General features: G+C 49.0%; 1 protein-coding gene across 16 annotated transcripts in view; it reads left to right on the top strand.

Moving 5' to 3' along the window:
* The window catches only part of DYSF (dysferlin), a 232291-nt gene that overhangs the window by 4162 nt on the left and 205529 nt on the right, over positions 1-22600 (top strand). For 8 of the 16 annotated variants that reach the window (XM_057741365.1, XM_057741360.1, XM_057741363.1 and 5 more), the window contains exons 1-3: positions 6512-6671; positions 18317-18372; positions 19594-19685. In XM_057741365.1, coding sequence (XP_057597348.1) covers positions 6581-6671; positions 18317-18372; positions 19594-19685 — 239 coding nt within the window. In that variant the 5' untranslated portion in view covers positions 6512-6580. Of the gene's footprint in view, positions 1-6511; positions 6672-18316; positions 18373-19593; positions 19686-22600 lie in introns of those variants that run through there. The other 8 variants (XM_057741366.1, XM_057741361.1, XM_057741364.1 and 5 more) reach the window with 1 other exon arrangement.

The raw sequence follows: 22600 nt of genomic DNA, 5'->3' as shown, positions 1-22600 counted from the left end.
TTTCTAGCTGTGTGTCTTTGGGCAAGTTACTTAACCTCTCTGTGTCTCAGTTTCCCCATCTATAAAGTATTGACAATAATAGTACCTGCTTTGAAGGGATTGTTCTGAAGAGTTTATGTGTCAATCCATATAAAACACTTTGAATAGTGCCTGGTGCTTAAATACATGTTAACTATTTTACTATTATTATATATGATTATACATATATTTATTATAATTATTATTATGGTTAACATGTATTGTACATGCTTTAAGAAATCACTGCGCACATCTGAAAAGACTTTCACTATCTTTTTTTGCCTGGTCAATCCTATCACCAGCTCTGTTGGTTCATCTACCAGACTGGGCACAATGTGCTGAGTGGTGAGTGGCCTTCCCCTTGGCCCCAAGGGACCCTGGTCCTGTCTCCTCTGGCTGCCCCCCGCCCCCGCCCCGGAGCAGTCCCTTCTGAGGCCAAGCATATGTCCACTTGCTTGATGGCTGGCTGTGATCCTCATCGTCAGGCTAGATCTTTCTTGGAAGAAGCATCCCTTCAGCGACTCCCTGAGCACGCAAACCTTCTCAGTCCCTCTCCCCAGGTCAAATCTTTACTTCCTGCATGCTGCTCTTTTTCGAGATTGGTTCATTAGGCTGAAATGTTAGCATGAAGAACCCTAACATCTATCGTGCACCTACTGTGTGCTAGGTAGGCGCTGGGCTGGAAGCCCTAGTATTCACTTTAATCCTCCCAAAGGCTCTGTGAAGGATCATTCTCTTGATTTCACAGAAGTGAAAACAGACTTGGGATACATGGCTAGAAAAAGGATGGACACCCCAGGCTGTCTGATTGTTCCTGCTGTGGAAGAGTTCTTCCCAGGCAATCAGTCACGTGATCTTGGCCATAACCAGAATCATTGCTGCCTGTGCAGTCTACACCCTGACAACCCTGGTAGACATGTGGGTGCCCCTCTAATCCAAGCTGGTCAGATTGGGATATCCGTGGGACACAAATTCTTCAATGAATGTGACAGGGGAGGGCAGAAGAGTGCATTGGACCATCCGCGCTCCTGTAAGTTTTTGGACTTTGGCAAATGTGCCCGAAGGAATCTTGTAAGCTCACATGCAGAGTGTTCATCTCAACGCTGGTGTTGTTGGAAGCAGAGGGCGAGGTTTATTTGCTTCCTGGATACCCTATGTCAGGCCTTGGGAAAAAGCAAGACCCCAGACATTAGAACTGAGCCAGAGGAGGCCAGAGGGCCTACTCCAAGAGCAAGAAGGGGGCTCTCCTTGAAGTATCTCCTCCTTGATTGGCAGGGAGGAAGGACCCCAAACAGGTGACAGAAGAGGGTCACAAACCCACATGCCCACAGGAGCATGGCAGGTGGCATAACTATCTCCAGAGGGAGAAGCGCATGTATGTTGGGTGAGTGGTGGCGAGCAGGGTGAGCTGAGATGCACGCTTCCGGCTGCAGGTGCCAGATAATCAGTGTCAGGCAGAAAATTAGGGCTTGTGTGCCAGCTTCTCTGATTTTTCAAGGGATGCTATAAATCCAGATCTTCTAATGTTTAATTAAAGTACAATATTGTTATAAAACATTGTGTTGATCAAAGACAACAGGTCTATGTGCTGGATGTGTCCCATGGGATGCCAGTGGCAACATCTGATGGTGTTTTGTTTAATCTTGGAGACCTTGGTCTTGGACTCTCCAAGGGACAGGCAGCCAGGCTCCTCTCACTTGAGATTATTAGTTGGCACCTATCCGTGACGACACTGATGGGGTGACAGGGAAGAGCTTTAGTCCGCGCCCCCTTACTTCTTTTAGCTATGAAACATCATTGTGGTTAACATGAAATTGTAAGTAAAAACATGAAATTGTAAGCTATGCAAAATCAGCTTCAAAGCAGGTTCCCTTGAAGCAGGAGATAGATGGGCCCCAGGCTGAACAGCTGGAGTTCATCCCCTGTGGACAGATACTCCACAATAGCAGGAGGGAGGAGAAGCTAACCCTGCCCAGATAAGAGATAAAAGACCGCATATTCCTCATTCTCGGAAGTCAGGGAGACCTTCCCGACTACACATGCGCAGAAAGGCCTCTTGGAGGTCAAAAAGGGAGGGGGCACCACCCCACAGTAAGTGATGTCAACCTGCCCATAGGCTGCTTTGCTAGAATCCATCTTGACTAAGAGATGCACGTGCACACATGGGAGGGCCCTGAGATATACAAGATATGGACTCAGAGCCAGGCAAAGCAAGATGATTGGCCAAAGGAAACTCAGAAGAAATGCCCCATAGAAGTGATTCAAACTACCACGAGGGCACGATTCTCTCTCTGAACTTCCCCCCTCCCGCCCCCTGGGGTGTCTATCCACACATACTCTTTTTCCTCCTAATAAACACTGTACTTGTTTCACTACTTTCCGTTTCTTTGTGGAAATTCATTTTCTGCAAAGCTGTGCTGGCCAGGGCCTTGTCACTGGCCAGTGGTCTAATGGTCAGGACTCAGCACTCTAACTGTTGTGGCCTGACTTCAGTCTCTGGCCAGGAACCAAAATCTTGCTTCAAGCCACTGCAGGCCAAGGCCACCTGAGACCACCCTCACTCACTTGCTACCTGACAGTGGCTCCTAAGCTGGCCCTGTCACTTTTGCAGTGGGGCTGGAGTTGTCCAGGATGCTGAGGAGCCACTCTTACCTGGAGCCTTAGGCAGACCTGCGTGTTGGTTAGCGAGCCCTAACTGATGGTGGGGGGCACAATGGTCTCTCTCACTCACACAATGGTTGATGTGTAGGCAGCCCTGGCTGGTAAAGTCCTGACCCACAGTGCTGTCCAGGCCCCCAGATCCTTCTGTCTTGTTTCTCTGCTATCCCCCGTGGTCCCTTTGACAACACAGTGGGCGTGGTGGACATTGTACTCGGCTCTCCAGTGTCCCTTCCACACCATGATGAGGCTACACCAGTGGTTCTCAAAGAGGATGGTACTGCCCCCTAGAGGGAATTTGGGATATGATGATTTGCGATATGTTTTTGCCGCAGCGTGGGCAGGATGCACATAGCCCTCCTGATCATATCGCATTGGCCATCACTTGGTTTCCTGGCCACTTCTAGCTGGGAGGAAATGTAATCTATCTATGTGGGTGACCATGCATCCAGGTCAAGCTCCTTGGAACATTTCTAAGGAAGGAGGGGAGAACATCTTTGAGGGGGACAAGTTGAGGTCTCAGCACACTGTCTACAAGAGCTGCATTCCTGATGCAAGTCCCCTTGGGAGGAAGCCCCCTTGAGCACTAGGCCCCAGGATGATGTCTCCAAGGCAACAGTCAGCCACCTATGCTCAGGGAGAAGTGAAGGGCAGCCAGGCTGGGAAGTTGGAAGCTGGGATGCAAAAAGAGGCCTCAGGAAGTGTCCAGGGCTCAGGCCACCAGCTGCTGCTTTTCTGGTGTACAGGGCAGGTGTGTGGAGATCCTGTTCCTTGGACATAAGCCAAGTGTTTGTAAAAGTCCCTTGGACTATTCCTCTGGAAATATTAGACATGCCCCTACAGATTTCCTGTGCCGCCTCTGACCAGTTAGCGCAGTGCTAGGGGGCAGGGTGTGGTGTGCTGAGGAAAGCCGCAAAATCAGGAATCGTGACAGTAAAAAAAAAATCCTCAATCATCATATCCAAAATTCCCCCTAGGGGGCAGTACTATCCTCTTTGAGAACCGCACGCTTAACCTCATCACCGGGTGGAAGGGACACTGCGGAGCCAAGTACAATGTCCACCACACCAGCCCCAGGCCAGCCCTTCCTATCCACTGGAAACACCTGGCTGCCTGAGGCAGACTTGGTCTCTCCCTTCATCGACAGACCCCACCATCTAGCCAGACGTCAAATCAGCAATTAAGCAAATAGTTATTGCTTACAATTGGGACGAGCGCTAAGAAGGAAAAGTGCTGCTGTGCGGTTGTTTGCCAGAGGACCCAACCTAGACCAGGAGGTCAGAGGCTTCCCACGGAAGTGATGAGGCCTGAAATATGAGTGTGGGCAGCCCTTTCAGAGAGCGGGGAAGGCAGGTGCAGGTGGAGGTGACGCAGAGCTCTGAGTCTGGAGGGAGCTCAGCATGTTCCAGAAACTGAGACACCATCGCAACTGGAGATCAGAGAGTGAGGGGCTGAGTGGTCTTACCTTGTACGTGGAGGAAAGGAAGCTGGACTTTATTCTAAGCATGAGAGGCCTTGGAGGGATTGAAGGGAGGACCTGATTATATTTAAGATCACTTGGCTCCCGTGTGGATAGTGGACCAGAGGTGACCAGCTAAGAGGCAGCCCAGGCAGGAGAGGGTGGTGGTGGGAATGCCTCGGTGGAGGCATTTGGATACTGTGGGCACACAGATGGCACCAAAGTCAGTAAGGATGACTTAGGCTGCAAGTAAGTGAAATCCTACCTCAGAAAGACTTTTAATAATAAAGTCTAAAGTGATCGTCATTCCTGATACAAGTCCTTTTGGGAGGAAGCCCCATTAGTACCAGGCCCCAGTATGATCCAGAGACCTGGTAGGCTCTGGGCATATCCAGTGGGCAGCTCCACAGTCGTCCTGGACCCAGGCAGACTCCATTTTTCTCTCTGGTCTGCTGTCCTTGGTGTCTGCTACATATTAGAGCTGGCTGGCAATTGGATCTACACGCTTCCTTATTCTCATGAAGCAGGAGAGGGAGTTGGGCTTGTCAATTCATGGAAGATAAGTTATCCCTCCAGGAGAACAACTCAGGACCTATGCGCATCGCTGGACCAACAGCTATTGCCAGGAGATGGGCTCAGATAGGTCAGGATGTGGAGCTAGGGCTGGCGGTAGTATCTGAATAATTGATTGTGCTGAGAGGGAGGAAGTTTGGATGTTGGAGAGGAAATCAATGTCCAGTTATCACAAGGGGTAGTGGGGTCACCAGGGAAATTTGTAGAGTCAGGAGGAAGAGGGCGTAAGCCAGTTAGAGAAGGTGCAGCCTTTAAGGTTGGGGAGAGGACAGCCTCAGACTTGTCATCGAATGGGTGAGAGGGGGTAGGATCTAGTGCCCAAGTGTCCAGCCAGGCTTAAGAGTACAAATGATTCATTCATAATAGCAAGAGAGAGAGAGAGCGAAAGATTTGGGTGCAGAAGCTGATGGAGGTTAGGAGGCTGGGAGCCTGAGGAAGTTCTCTACTTTGCATATATGACGGAAACTGAGAGCAAGGATGGTGATGGGGTGTTGTAGGTTTGGGGAGAGAAAAGTATGAAATAGTTGTCCAGGAGAGAGGGCGATTGAAGAGACTGTGGAGATGTGGTGTGGCTGCCTATCAGCAGTCAGGATCCACCAGAGTCAGGCGAGGGAAATAGCAGGTGAGACTGGCAGGTTAGCTGTGTTATTCTCCAACACCTTTAGCGCTTAGGGGGCTGGGGTGGAGTAGGCAGAGTTGGATTTCACCAGGTTGTGGTTTAGCCTCCTGAAAATGCTGGATCCTCAAAACAAGAGAAGGGAAAGAGAGTTGTGACCTGGTGCAGCAGAATGACATAACCAGTCACTGAATTGAGGCTGAGTGAGGAAGCTAGTGAGCACCTGGGAGGTGGGAGGAAGGACAGCACCTCTCGGGTGCTCAGGTGCTGCAATGTAGGGGTATAGAGGTGAGAAGCCACCTGTGGTCAAGAAGTTCATCAGCTGGAAAGAAACCAGATGTAACACGGGAACGCGTGCTAAAGGCTGTCACCGCTCGAGGCTCACGCTATAAGCAATTCCCCCCACGGTAGGGGGCGAGGGGATCTAGAGATTGCTGTTGGGGATGTTGCAGGGTACCAAATGGGCAGCGGGTGGATCCCTGTGCTCCAAGAGACCAGGACACAGACGTCCGCCTCCGGAGACGAGTGACCCCAGAGTGCTCTGGAGAAGGCTCAGAGGCCCTTCTCGGGGGTTCGAGCATCAGAGTCTCTCGAGCCTCCGGGGCACCGAGGGCGGTTGAGGGGGTAGGCGGGCCAAGGCGGGTGGCGCTGAGGCCAGGGTCTCATGGCGCAGGGCGCGCTCGGCCGCTTGGCCCTCTCCTCTCCTTTAGCGCTCGCAGCGCTTGCGGTTTCCTGCGGACACACTCCGGTCTCTGAAGCGGGTTTTCCCCACCTCCAGCCTTCGCACCCAGTTGCCCGGCTCCCTCGGCGCGCCGGCCTGGGCGTAGCCGGCTGGAGAGCAGCGGACGTGAAGTCTTCCCCGGTGCGCTGGGGGCCCGGGCGCGCTGGCCGGGCGGGGAGGCGGGTCGGTGGGGGCTCCCTCTAGCAGCCGGGCTGGCGCCGCTTCTCAGCGGCGCAGCCAAGCCGTGCGCCCCGCGTCAGCGGCGCTTCCATTCCTGGCGGGGGCGGGGACCCGCAGAGGGGACCAGCGCCCCCGCCGGCGCCCGTCTGACCCCTGGCCCGCCCCGCCCTCCGCGGGCAGGGCGGATCCGGACCAGGGCCGGAGGGGAGGGTCCACCAGCGGGTGTCCGGTGTCCTCTCCGCGGCCTCCCCCAGGCGTCGGGACTTCGCGAAGGCGCAGCGGAGGCCACAGCTCGCTCTCCTTTGGAGCGGCTGCGGCGGAGCCGGGAGCTTGCTTGGTGGGGGCCGGCCGAACCATGCTGAGTTGCCAGCTGGTGAGGGCCAGCAACCTCCCCAGTGTGAAGAAGGACCGGCGCAGCGACCCGGTCGCCAGTCTGACTTTCCGAGGTGAGAGCCCAGTGGCCGCCGCTCCCGTGCGCCCGCGCCATCGACTCTGCGCGCGCACCGCCAGGTCTGCCATTCCGGCTCGGGTGCTAACTCTAGTTCAGGCGGTAGTTTCCTCCCCTGTCAGCAAGGGCAGAAATCTCAGAGAAATCTTGGTCCTGTCTTCTGCAGAGGGGGCGAGGAGGATGCAACCGAGCACGATAAATGCCCCAATGCTAAGAAGTTTTGGAAAACCGAAAGTGCCATGATATGGCAACAGTTACCACTTTACTAAGACCGAAACCCAGAGGCAATAACGTGTGAGCCCTTAGCGGGCAGTGATGAGGGTGGGTTGGAGGATGGGTGCAGAAGAGAGGAATAGGATCGCTTAAAACTGGGCGTGGAGACCGTGAAAGTTATGTCTTGATTTCATTCATTCATCCATCTTTCTTCAACACTGGCCGTATTGAATCGGCTGTGTGTGAGCTGAGAGGAAAAGGGATAGAATAGGGCATGTATGGCCTTGATGCAAGGAATTTTAAGAGTTCAAGGACGTTTTTTTTAAAATGCAAGGAGCCTAGATGCCTGCCTGTGGTACTTAGACAAGGGTCTCTCTCTGAGGCAAACATCCCAAAGGACTCACATCCCGCCCCCTTCTCACCAGGCACCCTTAACTCCCACTTCAAGACAGACATTCCCACGGAAGGAGGTGTCTCAGGAGGGGAAAGGGAAGAGGAAGGACCTGTCAAAATTAAGAGAAGGAACAATAGCTGTGAGTCAGGACCCCAGTTCTGCAAAGAAAGATAATTAAAGAGAGGCGAGAGGATTTTCCTCTTACCAGAAGGTATATCCTGTGGTTTTGTGGAATTAAAAAATGTGTGTGGCACAAAAGGTGGTCAAATGTAGAGGGACAAGTGGCTGGTGTTTTCAGGAGGTTTGAAAAAGTTGGGGACACCAAGGGGTCTCTTTAGCTCTGACCCACGATCTCCACCTGCTCCCAAGCACCCCAAAATAAAGATGACCATAGATGAAAGACACAATTTGGTAAAGTGAGAACTAACTATAGCTTTTGTTTTCTGTTATGAGACAATTTACATTTTATTCCTTTTTTGAAAATTGTGAGTTGAAACAATTTAGAAAACTTTTCTATTTTCATTAATTGGTAATATTCCTGGGTGCCTACTATGAAATCCAGCATCAAGACAAGGTCCCTAGCTCTCCCTTAGGCTCAGATTCTGCCTAAACCATTCTTGTGTGAAAATTATTGGGCTAATACTGGCTGGGAAAGAAGTTCTCCAAGGACCCTGAGCCTAGGACCCTTCATCAGCCTAGGTCTCTTAGATGCTTTGGACTTCTTTCGTGTCTGTTCACCACTCTCTTTCCCTGGTTCTCTAACGGTTTTGTGGTAGCTACTAATCTCCCCATTCTGCAGACAAGGAAATAGAAACCTGGGGAAGTTAAATGAAGTGTCTTGGTCATGGCAGAGAGTGCCTGGAGTGGACCATGCCCTTGAGTCCAAATCTATTGAGGTCCCTCTTGACTGTTGCCCCAGCCCAGATACCCTGAGCTGTCCTCTCCCCATCTCTGCATTCCCCTCCCTTTATAATGCCTTACTATTTATTTTCACCAACAAACTCCTAGCAAAACTGAAATATAGTGGAATGTACCGTCTCCAACTGTTCAAAGTCTATCTTTCAAAGCCCAGCTACAATGCCACCTTCTCCAGGAAGGCACCCAGGATTCCCCTCGGTATCATTAGTCTCTCCTCTCTGGATGCACAGCAGCTTGTTAGGTCTGCTAGTGCCAGCCCGCCTGTGCTTAGTTCTTCCATCCATAATTAGGATCACATGACTCCTTGAGGGTAGAAACTTGTCCTGTTTATCAGGATGCCCGGTACTGAGAGCAAACAGGTGGTACTCTCTAGTGTGTGCCCTCTCTAGCCCAGGTTCTCACCATCTTCCAGATGTGTCTGGGAGTCTCAACAGCATGGGGCAATGGTCCTCATGTTTTACTGTGCCTGAGAATCTTCTGGAAAGTGTGCTTGAAAGACAGATCCCTGGGTCCCATCCATAGAGGTTCTGATGCAGCAGGTCTAAGTAACCTAAGAATCAGCACTTCCCATACCTGCTGCAGGCCATTTTGGAACCACATCTTGAGAGAAATTGATGTGAGATGTAGTGAAAGGTGAAATTAATGTGACCTCCCCCACCCCACGGGGGTATTCATGCTGGACTTTGGGGCCGAGCTGATGCTTAGGGAAAGGGGCTGTTAGAATCAGACCCAGCATTTACAGGTCATCTAGCCTGGGGTACTCAACCCCGGCTGCACATCAGAGTTGCGTGGGGAGCTTTTAAAAAGACCACTGCCAAACTCCCTGTACCTTCTCTCTTGAAGTAAAGTTTCTGGGGGGGGGGGGTCCCAGATATAGATGTTTCTAAAAAAATCTCCAAATGTTCAGGAAGTGCAATTAGGGATGAGAAGCCTTGTTGGAGCCCGTCATGGCACACAGGGGACTGGCCTGCTTGCAGAGAAACTACTGCACCGTGTTCTGGGCTCCCACCCGGGGCCTGAGGTGCATGGGCCTGGCCGGGCCCACTTGTCTCACAGTTGTTCCCAGCATTCCAGGCTCGGATGTAATTTCAGGACCTGCTTCCCAAAATAGACTATGAGCTCTGAGAGACTGGACTCCAAGGGCGCTTTTTTGGATTCCCTCTCTCAGGGCTTCAGGATAGAGGTTTTAGTGAATATTTACCATCCCTTTGCTCTTGTATTAATTAATTAGCATGACTAACTACCATGAGTACCTGGGCTGTGGTAGGGATTTTTGACCGACCATCTGCATGAATGAATAGCTTCATTTTCTATAGCATTTAGTGATCTGTACCTCTCTTCTGCCCTGCTCATTTTCCACCTTTTGATGTCATGATTTACATTCTTTCATTCACACATTTAGTTCACTGAACAAATATTTATTGAGCACCTACTACATGCTGGGTGCTCTTTGAGGTGCTGGGGATGCATCCAAGAACAAAACGAGATCCCTGTTCTTTGGAACTCAAACATCTTATTTCCTTGAAGTCTGGATCTCCTGTGCCCCCACTTGGTGACTTTCTACCCTGCTTCCTCCAGGCTCACCAGCCAGAACCTGAGTCATTACTGCCCGTTCTCTTTCCCTCCTCCCGTCAGGTCCTCTCTTCCTCCCTGTGTCTCTCTAGTCACCCCTGTCCCTTCCCCCCTCCCCTCTCTTCTGTCTCCTGGGGGATCTTATAGAACCATCTGTAGGTGGGCCCACGTGACTTACCTGTATAGGGAAGGTGGGTTGCAGGGACTGGACTGAATCTGGCAGTCCCTGAACTGGACTCCCTGAATCTGACTTTTTGAATATTAAAAGTAGCTTTAAAATATTGAAAATAGCCTGTTTTCTTTAGGTGAACATAATATGTGCTCAATGTAAAAAAAGGATGTATTACAGAAAGGCTTGAGGCAAAAGTAAAAATAGCTCCCCCCGTCCTTATACTTCGAATTAGCTTGTTACAATTTGACACATTTCCTCCTAGATTCTCTTTTCTCAAAAAGCAATTTTAGTGTGAAATTTAATACCTAAGTAAGTACGTAAAATATGTGTACACTTTAATGCAGTGGTTCTCAACTGAGGGCAGTGTTCTTCCTCAGGGGACATTTGGCAATGTCTGGAGACATTTTGGGTTGTCACCACTGGGTGGGAAGTTGAGGTGCTATTGGCATCTACTGTTGGTAGAGGCCAGGGATGCTGTTAAACATCCTGCAGTGCACAAGACAGCCCCACGACACCCACAACAAAGACTTATCCAGCCTCAGATGTTAATAGGGCCAAGGTTGAGGAATCTTACTTTAATGGATAAATTATGAAGGGAACACCCATGTACATTGCCCAGGTCAAGGAATTGAACCTTACCGGTCCCACCACTCCACCAGAAGTCCTCAGACCCCTTGCCTTCCTCTCTAGAGATAATCCCATCCAGATATCTTTTTTCAAATGTTTGCATATTTACATTTTCACTCAATAATAAGCCAGGGGCATTTTTGTATGTCAGTAAATATTCTTCTGCATACCTTTAATTTTTATTTTATTATACAGATGCACCATAATTCATTTACTCAACCCCCTATTGAGGAATACTTAGGTCATATCAGTTTTTTAATATTTATGTCCAATGCTTAAGTTATACTGTCACTGTGCGAAATATCCCGGTGACTAAATCTTTGCCCACTTATTTATTTCCTTTGGTAAATACTGGAGGTGGTGTTGCTGTGTCAGAGGTTACACACATATTTAAGGCTTTGCTGGATTTCCCAAATTGCTCTCCTGACGATCTGTACCAACGTTATCTTCCCATCAGCTGAGTTTGGGGGTTTATTTTCTTATAATTCTGCTAACACAAAGCATTATCATGCCGATTTTTAATGATTTCTTAGGTTCAAATAGTATTTGTGACATTTCAATGTTATTGCCTGTTTGCGTTTATTTTTTACTGAATTGCTTTTTGAATTTACCCAGTTTGGGAGGGAAGAGATGTTTGTCTTTTTCTTAATTAGTTGTGAGTACTCTTTACATGTTACGGACATTAAGATTTTGTCATAGGTGTTTCAAATATCTTCCCCAGTTCTAATTGGCCTTTTGAGTTTAAAGACTACCCCTCTCAGAGAGCATTCCATCACAGCCAGTATATCCACCCACCACCACCCCTTCCTGGCTACTTGTTTTCTGGAAAGTATGTTTTCACTTAAGATTTAGAAAGATGGAGATCAGAGTGGGAGTTCTTGAGGTGAGAAGAGCAGGGCTCTGCTAGGGAAGGCAGGGAGTGACTGCTGCCCAGTCTTGGGGTGTGCAGGCTTGACTCATGGCCTGCATCATGTGTGCAGGCACAGATGCTGGGGCAAGTATCAGAGGTATCAGAGTCCACCTGCCCTTTTTGTTAGGGTGTATCTGTGCCAAGAAGTAAAGCAGACCTTCCCTCAGTAGAAGCTAGGGCTACCTTTTCTCTGTTCAGTTTCCACCGTTTTTTGGTTTTCTGCTGGTAACTTTGAATTCCTATCACTTTGTTTATCTGATGGGTATTCTAATGAGGTGTCAAGAGAGTGCCCAGCACAGCGTAAGTCCTCAATCAATACTGTGGACTAAATGAGAGACTGCATGGAGGCTGCCTGCAGGATCTGAAGGTGCCCTGCGTCTCTGACAGTGGGTTCTTTTACCTGACTCGTGGGCAGAAACAGCCCATCTCTGTCTCTTTGTGAGTCCCAGATACCCCATCTCCTCTTCTCTCTGCTCCCTCTCGAGGTGAATGGCCTCACCAGCCACCCATGCATCCCTGTCAGAATCTAAGATGAGCTCTGCTCCCCTCCTTCCACCTTCCCCACCCAGACGCCGGTCAGTAGACTCCAGGTCTGCTGCCTGTGTCCTCACCATCTCCCACCTGGACTTTAAAAGAAAAACTGTTTTAAAATACACATAATAATTGGACTTCCTAGGTGGCGCAGTGGTAAAGAATCCGCCTGCCAATGCAGGGGACACGGGTTCGAGCCCTGCCCTGGGAAGATTCCACATGCCACGGAGCAACTAAGCCCGTGCGCCTTAAAAAAAAAAAAAAAAAAAAAAAAAATAAAATAAAATAAAATACACATAATATAAAACTTACCATCCTAACCATTTGTAAGTGTACAGTTCCGTGGTATCAAGGACATTCATATTGTTGTGCAGCCATCACCACCATCCAGGTCCAGAACACTTTCATCTTCCCCAACTAAAGTCTATACCCGTTAAATAATAACTCCCCATTTCTTCCTCCCCAAGTCCCTGGTAACTGGCCTATTTCACTTAGCATGATGTCTCCAAGGTTCATCCACGTGGCAGCATATGTCAGAATTTCCTTCTTTTTTAAAGCTGAGTAATATTCCACCGTATGTACATCCCACATTCTGTTTGTCTGTTCATCTGTCAGTGGAGATCTAGGCCTGGGTGCCTTTGAGATGCAATGGGAAACAGACCAGCATTTCTCAGCCTTTCTGTAAACCCTGTTTGGACAGACATTAGAAGCACGGGAGCAGGTTACAGACTGTGACGTGTACCCTCAGTGAAAACCCCGCTTTGGTGTTTGTCTTCTCTATGATCCCACAGCTCTGAAGAGTCCTTTGTCATCAGTGTTACAGAAACAAGCATTTCATTTGCCTCCCAAATGTACTGTGACCTTACTGTTGTGTTGGGGGTAGGAGTCTGTCCTATCACTGCTATGGGGAGATTGCCTGCTCGCTCTGCCAGAGGTCAGGGTGCTCCCTTCCACACTGTAACCCCTGCAGGTGCCCAGGCCTTGGGGGGGGGCAGGGGGCTCAAAAGCATCTTGGGCCATTGAAACGGGCCTGTCTCCATAAGATGGGCCTGAAGGTGTGAGTGAGGCCTGAGGCCCAGACTGCAGGGGAGGCAGCAACCTGGCCACTGACCTGTAGACCTCACTAGACGCTCAGGTGTTAAATGTGTGAAGCTCCCACTAGTGGAGACTGCTCAGCCAGGTGGGTCCAGGCGCTGGCTGGGCAGGATGGGCTGTCCTCTAACCTTGACTTTGCTCCCATCTCTGAGGCTCCTTCCCACATCCCCTCCCACAGCCCCTGGTCTTTAGCAGAACTGGCTCCAGCGGGGGACCAGGATGGTGCACTACATCGTTTTCTGTCACACGTGTTGGCTCTTGACACTCAAGGGCCAAGATGGTGATTTTTTGGTCCTCCAGCTCTCCTCTGATAATCTCCCTTTGAGGTACTATTTTCAAACTTTTGGGACTGTTATTCACAACAAGAAATATATTTTACATCAAGACATAGTACACACATAAGTATGTATGTGAAAATATAACCAAAAGTTTCAAGTAATAGTACTTTTACATGAAAGATGTGCTCTGATGTTTTCTTTAATTTTTTCTGTCATTAAAAAGACGTATTGGTCAACTCACTCAATTGATGTCATGGCCTGCTAATGGGTCCCAATGAACAGTTTGAAAAACACCACCCTAGAGAATTCCCTGGTTGTCCAGTGGTTAGGACTGTGTGCTTTCACTGTTGTGACCCCGGTTCAATCCCTGGTCAGGGAACTAAGATCCTGCAAGCCGCGAGCTGTCGCCAAAAAAACAAAACAAAACACCACACCACCCTGCAGCCATAGGTGACTCTGGTCTAGGAATCTGGGGTCGAGTTTGAGTGGGTAGACCAGGGGAAGCAAGTGAAGAATTCCCGTGGGGCACGGAAGAGTCCTCCATGGCAGGTTCTCTGCCCTTCACTGAGGCATTCAGCCTTGAGGGACACCTCAGCGCTCTAGCAGGATGCTCACAGATGCCTGCTGGCCCCCAGTTCTGCAGAGCAAACTGGGGAGAGGATGTAATCCCCTCCTCCCATCCCCGGCATGAGCTGTGAGTTCTCCTGTATCTTTAACTATTGAATCTGTTTATTTATACACATAACGCCACATCTCTCAAGGCCAAAATTGATTATCAAGGATGGGCCAGGTCTAAATCCATGTTAAGGAAGGAACTGTTTCCTAATTAGCAGCCTGCCTTCCTTTTCCTTGGCGTCTGTAAGTCATGTGATTGTGCCGGGTTAATGTTTCATTTCTTTTTGGCTCTTCTTCGGGGCCTTAGAGCCTATCAGTGACCCCACCCTTTATGTCATCCAGAGGGGCCCAGAGTCAGCTGTTCTGAATGGGACTTAGTGAAATGTCACTGAGGGCCTTTGTTCTCCTCATCTTCAGGGAAGGCAGGAAGTAGAAAATGTTTAAGAGACACTTTGCACAGGGCTTGGCACACAGACACTGCTTAGCTGCTACTAGCCAGGAGCCCCCGGATATGTTTCCACGTGGGTGATTCAAGAGAGGCCGCAGATGGAATTCTCCACGTGACTCCTGTAGGTCATGGCAAGTTGATAGGGGAGGGGCCGTGAACATTTACATAGCATCTCATATCCCCTCAAAGCCGATAAAGTAGCTACTCTGTATTATTGTCATTTTACTGCCAAGGGGCTGAGGCCTTAGAGAGGTGACAGGCCTTACCTAAGTTCACTTAGTAGTGCCTGCTGTTTGAATGACTACAAAGCCATGGAGTCACATCGGCATGGCCCATAAGGCGATTCAGAGCGATTCAGCCAGGGCAGGCCTGGGCCACCTTTGAGAAGATAACTGGGCCCCCCAAAGACACCTCCCCCTCATTGTGCCTCCCCTCTGTCTGCTGACACATAGCCATTCTGTGAATGCAGTCTCTGCTGTTCCCTGAGAAGAGTGGCTCTGTCCTCTAGTGAGGAAGTGAACTGGCAGCCTATTTGGGAAAGAAAAGGACCCATTCATTCGGCACCTGATTACTGGGCACCTTGCTATGCTCTAGGCTTCCTAACATGAGTAAGGCATGGTGTCTGCTCTCTGAAGCTCTAGCTGGGGAGACAGACGGAAGCACGCAGTTGTCCTGCTGTTCGGTACATGTGGTTACAGCTTGCAACCTTCTCTGCCTGGGAGAATCAGGGGAGGCGTATCAGAGCAAAGACATTCGAGCTGGGCATTGAAGGATCAGTAGGAGTTCACTAGATGCATCAGAGTGGGGCACAGAGGGAGGGGAGGGGAGGTGAACTCACATTTAATGAGCGTGCTGTGTGCCAGGCACCTCCCTCATCCTATCTTGTTTAATTTTCACTACAATCCTGTAGGAAGATATTATTATGACCTTACAGATAAGGAAACCGAGATGTTCAATGAATTTCCTAAGAGATTCTTCAGGTGTGGTACATGGACCCATGGGGGAATCCCCAGGACTTTGAGCAGGTCAGCAAGGTTAAAACTGTTTCCACAATAACACTAAGATGCTATTGGCCATTTTCGCTGTGTCCATATTTGTACAACTAGAGCAATAGCAGTGGAAGGTAAAACTGCTGGTGCCTTAAGGCTAATGAGGGCTTTGGCACCAAATTGGACTAGTCGTCGTATTTTTCACCCTCATGTAATTTGAAAAAAAAAAAAAAAAAAAAAAAAAGCCAGTACTCACAGTTTGGGGGAGAAAAAAGCCAGTTTTACTGAACAATGACTTTGATAAAACAGTGCAATTATTAATTTCATTAATCTTGATCCTGGGGTACACGTTTGTAATATTTTTTGTGTTGAGTTGGAAAGTATGCACAGAGCACTTCTGCTACGCCCTGGAAAGTGATGGTTGTTGCAAGAAAAAGTACTCAAGTGTCACCAGTGTCACCGCTTTGAGTGGCATGCTGAACTAGCTTTTTTTTTTTTTTAATGGAATACTGTTTTTACTTAAAAGAGTGACAGATTGTGATTATTCAGACTTGGGCATTTGATAGATATTTTCTTGAAAATGAGTAAGTGAGCCTGCCACTTTAAGCTGACATTTACCATTTGTTGCCTATCATAAAATTTGAGCTTTCAAACAAAAATTGGAATTTTAGAAAACTTCTATCTTCCAGTTTCCCAGTGTTTAATGACTTTTCTGATGAGATCGATGGTGATATTAATGAATGTGATTTTTCCCAAATGACCAATGCAAGATGTTACAGAATCATGCATGGGTAAAAGATTTATTCAAAATGCAAGATAGGACAATGGATTTTAATGTAACAGAGTACAAAATGTTCTCTGCTTTTGAATTTCATGTTGCAGCTAACCTGTAAGTTTAAGAAATACTACTTGTTGAGTTTTGGTGTAGTATCAAAGAAGGAGATCCACAATTATCTGAAAATTATTAAAATGCATCTCCTTTTCCAACTGAGATGTCTGGTTAGGTTTTCTTCATAGATGTCAACGGAAACCAGACATCTCAACAGACTGAATGTAGACAAAGATAATGAGAATCCAGCCAGGTATTAAAGAGATTTTCAAAATGTAAACAGTGTCACTTTTCTTTTTCCTTTATTTTGGAAGTTATAGTTATTTTTCATAAAAATACGTCACTTATGTTAACATGTACTGGGCTTATTATTGTTAATGTAAAGTTAATTACTAAATAAATGTTTTTAAATACCTCAGTTTTAACCTTGAATGTAAGTAAAAGTTGATAGATACGAGTTACCTTAGTAAAATCTCCTTAGGGTCCTCAATAATTTTTAAGAATGAGATCCTGGGACCAAAAATTTGAGAACTGCTGCCCTAGGGTCTCCCAGAAAATAAATGTTCTATGGTGGTCTGTGTCACGCCAAAGTCCACGTGCTTTTCCCACAACAGTGATTTGCAGCAGGCAGTGAGAGGGGTTGGGGGCTCACCCTCTCCCACTGGAGGAGGTTTGTCAGGATATCTGAGGGGTCTCATGGGGCCTGAATCTTTGCCTTAAGTCTACTGATCCTCCCTCAGAGGTTTCTTTCTCCTGGATTTTCCTTTGCTCCTTTCTCTGTTGTTTCCTTCCTCCAAACCCTTCCCCAGACCTTGCTTGAGGTCCTGGACCCCCCCCCCCCCCCCCCACCACTTCTCTCCATGCTCTGAACTGGGCCACGAGGGTTGACCCTGCAGAAGGGAAACGGACAATGCTCAGCTTCAGATGAGGACTCAGGGGTCCTGGGAGATGTTTCCAGAGGCTTGAGGGGCTTTCACTGTCCAGACGGGACTCTAAACACTGAGCAGTCCAGGTGAGACCAAAGGCTTCTCACTGCAGGGTCTTGCACAGATGGGTTTGAACTGGTGATCTTTCAGATCCAACCCAAATATAAGTTCTGTGTCTGCCTGAACACTTTTAATCATCCATTGAACACAGAATCGTTTCTGTTCTGATGCTTCACGGAAGAGCTGGACGTGTTTAGCCCTTTCTATGCCCCTCATTTACCCCTGAAGCCCAGACTCCAGAGGGAGCACTCTGCAGTCTGCCGCCTGGGGCACTGTGGCTCTTCTCAGCCATCAGAGTGTTAGTTCTTGTCTATCTCAAAGCCCTTCTGTGTTCCCTTGGCCCAGCCCTCATGAGCAGGTAGAACAGCCTGCTTCAGATAGATACCTTCAAGGTGAGAGTGAAGTGGATTTTTTAAAAATTGAGGTAAAATTCACAGACTGTAAAAGTCACCATTTTAAAGTGTATAGTATAGTATAAATGGTTTTTAGTGTATCCACAATGTTGTACAGACATCATCACTATCTAATTACGTAACAGTTCATCACCGCAAAAAAGAAATCTCCATTAAGCATTCACTTGCCATTCTCATTTCCCCCTAGGCTCCTGGAAATTACTTATCTATTTTCTGTCTCTGTGGATTTGCCTATTCTGGACATTTCATATAAATGGAATCATACAACATGTGGAGATAGGTTTTTTTTTTTAAAGAAAAATGGAATATTTTCTATGAAGATCATTCATTCTTAGAATCAGAAACTTTACAATTTAAAAACTTTATTTAGAAAAAGGAGTAACAATAAAAAACTCATTAAGAGGAGTCAGGCTGGGTATCTTCCTTGAAACAATCCTTCTGGTGGGGCTGCTGTTTCTCCACCCCAGAGCTGAGAGACGTGTGTGATTGGCATTGGGCTTTCATTGCAAACCGGGGGGGTGCTCAGGGACTCATGGGTATTGTAAGGTTTCCTTTGGCGGGTAAACTGCATTGCACGTCTAGGAACTGGCCCTCCCTTGGGGAAGGCACAGGTTGGGGTGCGTCTCTTCACTCTCCCTCTGTGTCTCTCGTAGGGGTGAAGAAGAGAACCAAAGTCATCAAGAACAATGTGAACCCCGTGTGGAATGAGGTATGCGAGCTTCGCCCCCTCCCTCCTTTCCTCCCTCTGCTGCCACTGTCTCTACAGGGGCAAGTCAGGGGGCTCAGGCAGAGCTGGCTTTCTCAGTGGTGTTTTCAAGGACAGGAGGGGCTCTGGTCTGGTGTGCCAACAAAATCCTCCTGGCACCAGGGACCTGGGAGGAGGGGTGGTGGCCTGGCCGGAGGTCTCCCATATGATGTGGGTGCGGTGTGGAGAGGAGTGAGGTGTCTATTGTCTCCATTCCTTTCAGCTCTGGCCATCCAGGTGGAAGGTGTTCAGGCATCTTTTGTCTCCCTTACACAGGCACTGTCCTTGCCCAAAGCCACCTCCTCCCCATCGTCCTCCCTGATTCATCAGGTCCTCCTCTGGCTTCTGCTGGCCTCTGCTCCCTCAAACAGCTTTCTTCTTTTTTTTTTTTCCTTTGGGTTAAATTAAATGCATTGTTTTAGAAAAACTGACATAGATAATTTAAACTATAGGAAATAATTGCCTATTTGCAGTAAATTATCTGTGCAAATGATTTATTTAGGCATTTGGCAATAGCCTTTAACAATTTTAATCACTAAATCTATGTTGACAGATGCCCATTTATTTGCTCACCAGCTCAAGTTCTTGCTGGTCAGTGTACTGTCTGCGCAAAGATTTGTCATTCTGTAATTGGCAAAAGAATTGGCTCCCATCTGCTATATAGCTTGCTCTTGTTTGAGACTTAGTCAACCAGCCTTCTTTATATGGGTCCTTGGTGGCCTTTGGAGGCCCTGGATGCCTTGTGTGGATGGAGTCAGGGTGCATGGGGTGTCTTTGCTCTGAGGAGGGTCCTGGGGTCTCTGGAGACCAATGTGGCACTAATGCATGCTGTCACCAGGGGCCTGGCTGCTCCATGAGCACATTGATCTTGGTCCCTGAAGGCCCTGCAGGGTCACCTGGCATTTTCCCCAGCTGTGCTTCCTGGTGACTGGTGGAATTGAGTTGGGGAGGGGGGGTCACGGGGCTCTAGCTTCCTATTCTCTCCTGCTGCTTTCAGCTTTCACTGTCCCTTCTGAAGCTCTGGGACCCTGCTACTCATATATTCACTCCTTCACTCCTGCATCCTTCCCTCCACCAGCAGTGGTCACAGATGCCCACTCAGTGCCCGAGGGGGACCTGTGGGAACCAGACACAGTCTCTTCTAGGGGTCCATAAGTTAAGACATCTTTTCTCCTTTTCTTCCAGGGCTTTGAGTGGGACCTCAAGGGTGTCCCCCTGGACCAGGGCTCTGAGCTTCATGTGGTGGTCAAAGACCATGAGACAATGGGGAGGAACAGGTGAGGTGGTGGGGGGGCTCTGTGGCCTGTGGGTGTGTATGGGTGGGGTCGTGGTGGATGTAGACTGCAGAGTCTGGGCTCTGGAGAGCTGGTGTTTAGTGAAGACCTGCCACTCAATGGGCGTGGCCCAGTGGTAGATTTAGGGGAGAGGCCTGGCTGCAGCTTCAGGAACTCGGCTGTGTGTAAATCTGAGAGCTCCCTAAATGACAAGGAAGGCAGATGGGCTAGAAATCAGATGTGCGTGTGTTTCCCTGGACAGCCCGTGCCCCAGGGAGCAGGGAAGAAAAGGCTCTCTGGGTCCTGCTGCAGCCCTGAGGTGCCTGGCACGGCCTCTCTCCCTGCCCAGCGCAGGCTGGGGAAGGCGGTGGCACTTTGCAGGAGGCGGGCCGAGCGGAGCGGCCACTGGCAGGGAGCGCTTGACAAAGGCTTCATGAAAGAGGTGGGACTCGAGGTGAGAGTAGCGGTTTAGAAGTCAGAACAGTAATAAGGGTCCACAGTGACTGCCCACCATCCTGTGGCAGTTTTCTGGTGATATTTCATGTACATAGTAGGAATGGTTTCCAGGCAGGGGGAATAGCAGGAGCAGAGTTGAAAGTTTTGTGGTGGCAAAAGTGGGCTCTCAAGGCAGGTGATGGGTCCTTCCTCGTGTATTGAGCTCCTGGACCTGGTGTGTGCTGGTGGTTGGGGGGTGGGGGGTGGTCAGGGCCCGCCGAGCTTGCAGATTGATGGCCCTGTTGATTTCAGCGTGGGGTGGCCTGGGAGACACAGCCTGAGGGTGCTCGGTGCCGAGCCTTGAATGGCAGGGTGGGGCTTCAGCGGTCCCTGCTGGGCCTGATGGGGTGCAGCTGTGTGAGGTGCCAGCAGGAGTGGTCCATGCTCTCGGTGTCATTTGCTAGGGTCTGGGCCCAAGGATCAGGCATGGGCTTGCTGTTTTGTCACCTGCTGACAGGAGAGCCTTTGTTTGGGAACTGGGTCAGCTGGTGTCTGGGGCCCTGCTGTGTTTCCCTGCAGGGGGTGGGGGGAGAAGGGAGGATTCAGAGACTTGGGGAAGGCTGCCAAATATCTGGAAAGCTTGATATCTTAAAAAGCTTGGAAGAAAAACCCAACTGGCATGGTCTCTCTGTGGCTCTGCTGGCCGTGGGTGCAGGGTGTGGTACATGTGGGGAGGATGGGGGCCCTATCACTGGGTCTTCCCAAGGTGGGGCTGCAAGTGTGGGGGCCCAGGGCGTCTTGGGTCCATCTTGTCTAGCCTGGACCTCAGCAGCCCCCACCTGCACGGCGGCAGAGGCTGGAATTAATTCACACTGTTACCCCAACATAGATATTTCGTGGGAAAAAGGCAGCTTCTGACAAGCATGAATGGTGGACCTATATGTGAGGGAGGAGCAGTGCTGGACTCTGGAAGGCTAGTCCTGGAAGGCTTCTTGGAGGAGGGCCACACAGATTGTCTCAGAGGCCAGGGTCGGCTTAGAGAGGAGAAGAAGGGAGGGCCTTCCACTGTTCAGGCATGGAGGGCAGTGGGCTAAGGCCTTACAGGTGGGATCCTGTCATATGCCTTGTGCAGCCCAGTGAGAAGGGAGCCATGCGGCCGGATTGGGAAGGGGCCTCCAATATCAGGCTGAGGATAATAATAGCAAACCCACAACAGCTGATGTTTACCAAGAGCTTAGCCAAGCATCTGGCCCTGTGCTGAGTCTTCATATAAAAGATCTTTTTTAATCGTTAGGTGTTACTGCTATACTTGTCATTATTACAAAGGGAAACAGGCTCCAGGAGATTGGATAATTTCCTTGAAGGCTAGTGATGGCCGAGTTGTGATTGAAGGGGAGGTCTGCAACGTGGTCAGAATCACGGTGCCCCTGCCCCTCTCAGAGGCTCCTGGAAGCCCCAGGCGGGTGCTGGGCCCATCTGGAGAGAGCTTAGCGAGGCCAAGGCGTGCAGGGGAAATGCATGTTTCATTTTCAGGGTCACAGTCAGCATTTTTCAGGCACTGTGAGGAGATTTCTAAGACCATGAAGGCAGCAGGGGATGAGAACATATTTTTGATCAATTCAAGGGCCAGGCTAACCCTCAGGGTGCTACCAGGCCAGTGCCACACATGGGCCAGCCTGGCCCTGTGGGTCGGAGGTCACAGCAGGGGCAGGCTGCATCGCAACTTGGAGCCCTCTCGTTGGCCCCTGTGGGTGTCCTCTAGCTCCTGGGGGGATGTCAGCTCCCTGAAAACCAGTTTCCCACATGACCAGGTCACTGCCAGGTCCGTGTGCTGGATATCAGTTCCTCAAACAGCAATTTGCAGAAGAACTAATTCACAAAGCTTCCCAATTTACCAGAAACTTCTTTCTGATAGCTGCTTGAGTGTCATTTTTGAGTTTTTCAAACATTTATCTCAATTTTGCATTTCTAGCAATTAAAATTAAATTTTAATTCAATTAAATTTAAATTTAAACTTACATTCACAAACATCTGGAGAACCTCAGAAATAATAGAATTTTAGCTTCGTTGTGGGAGCCTCGGAGCCAGTGAGGTATGCAGGCTGGAAGATGCATGAGGGTAAACCTGGTGGAGCAGCGGGAGAGAGGCAGGTACCCACAAGGTGCTTCTGTAAGTCTCCCATGGTTAGACTGCACAGTATGTTCACGCTGCACGTGAAATGTGAGAAAAGAATCCCAGGTTAAAAGTATTAAAAATTCTAAAGCTGTAAAAAAAGAAACATTTCCAGGAAGTGACATGAGCAACCATGTGACTTTTTACATTCTGAAAGAGAAAAGGGGAAAAAATTTAGTGAATTCAATTTAATGAACATTTTACACAGAACGCCTACTCACTACCCTCAAGTTGTCAGTGTCTGGTCAGGAAGCAAACGCAGAAATAACAAGTGTGATGGTGACTGTTGCCATCTGACTGCCCTCAGTTTC

Source organism: Hippopotamus amphibius, chromosome 7 (genome assembly GCF_030028045.1).
Source record: "Hippopotamus amphibius kiboko isolate mHipAmp2 chromosome 7, mHipAmp2.hap2, whole genome shotgun sequence".
Classification (NCBI taxonomy): Eukaryota; Metazoa; Chordata; class Mammalia; order Artiodactyla; family Hippopotamidae; genus Hippopotamus; species Hippopotamus amphibius.
Note: the sequence above shows the minus strand (reverse complement) of the source record. Positions and strands in the feature narration are given on the sequence as shown.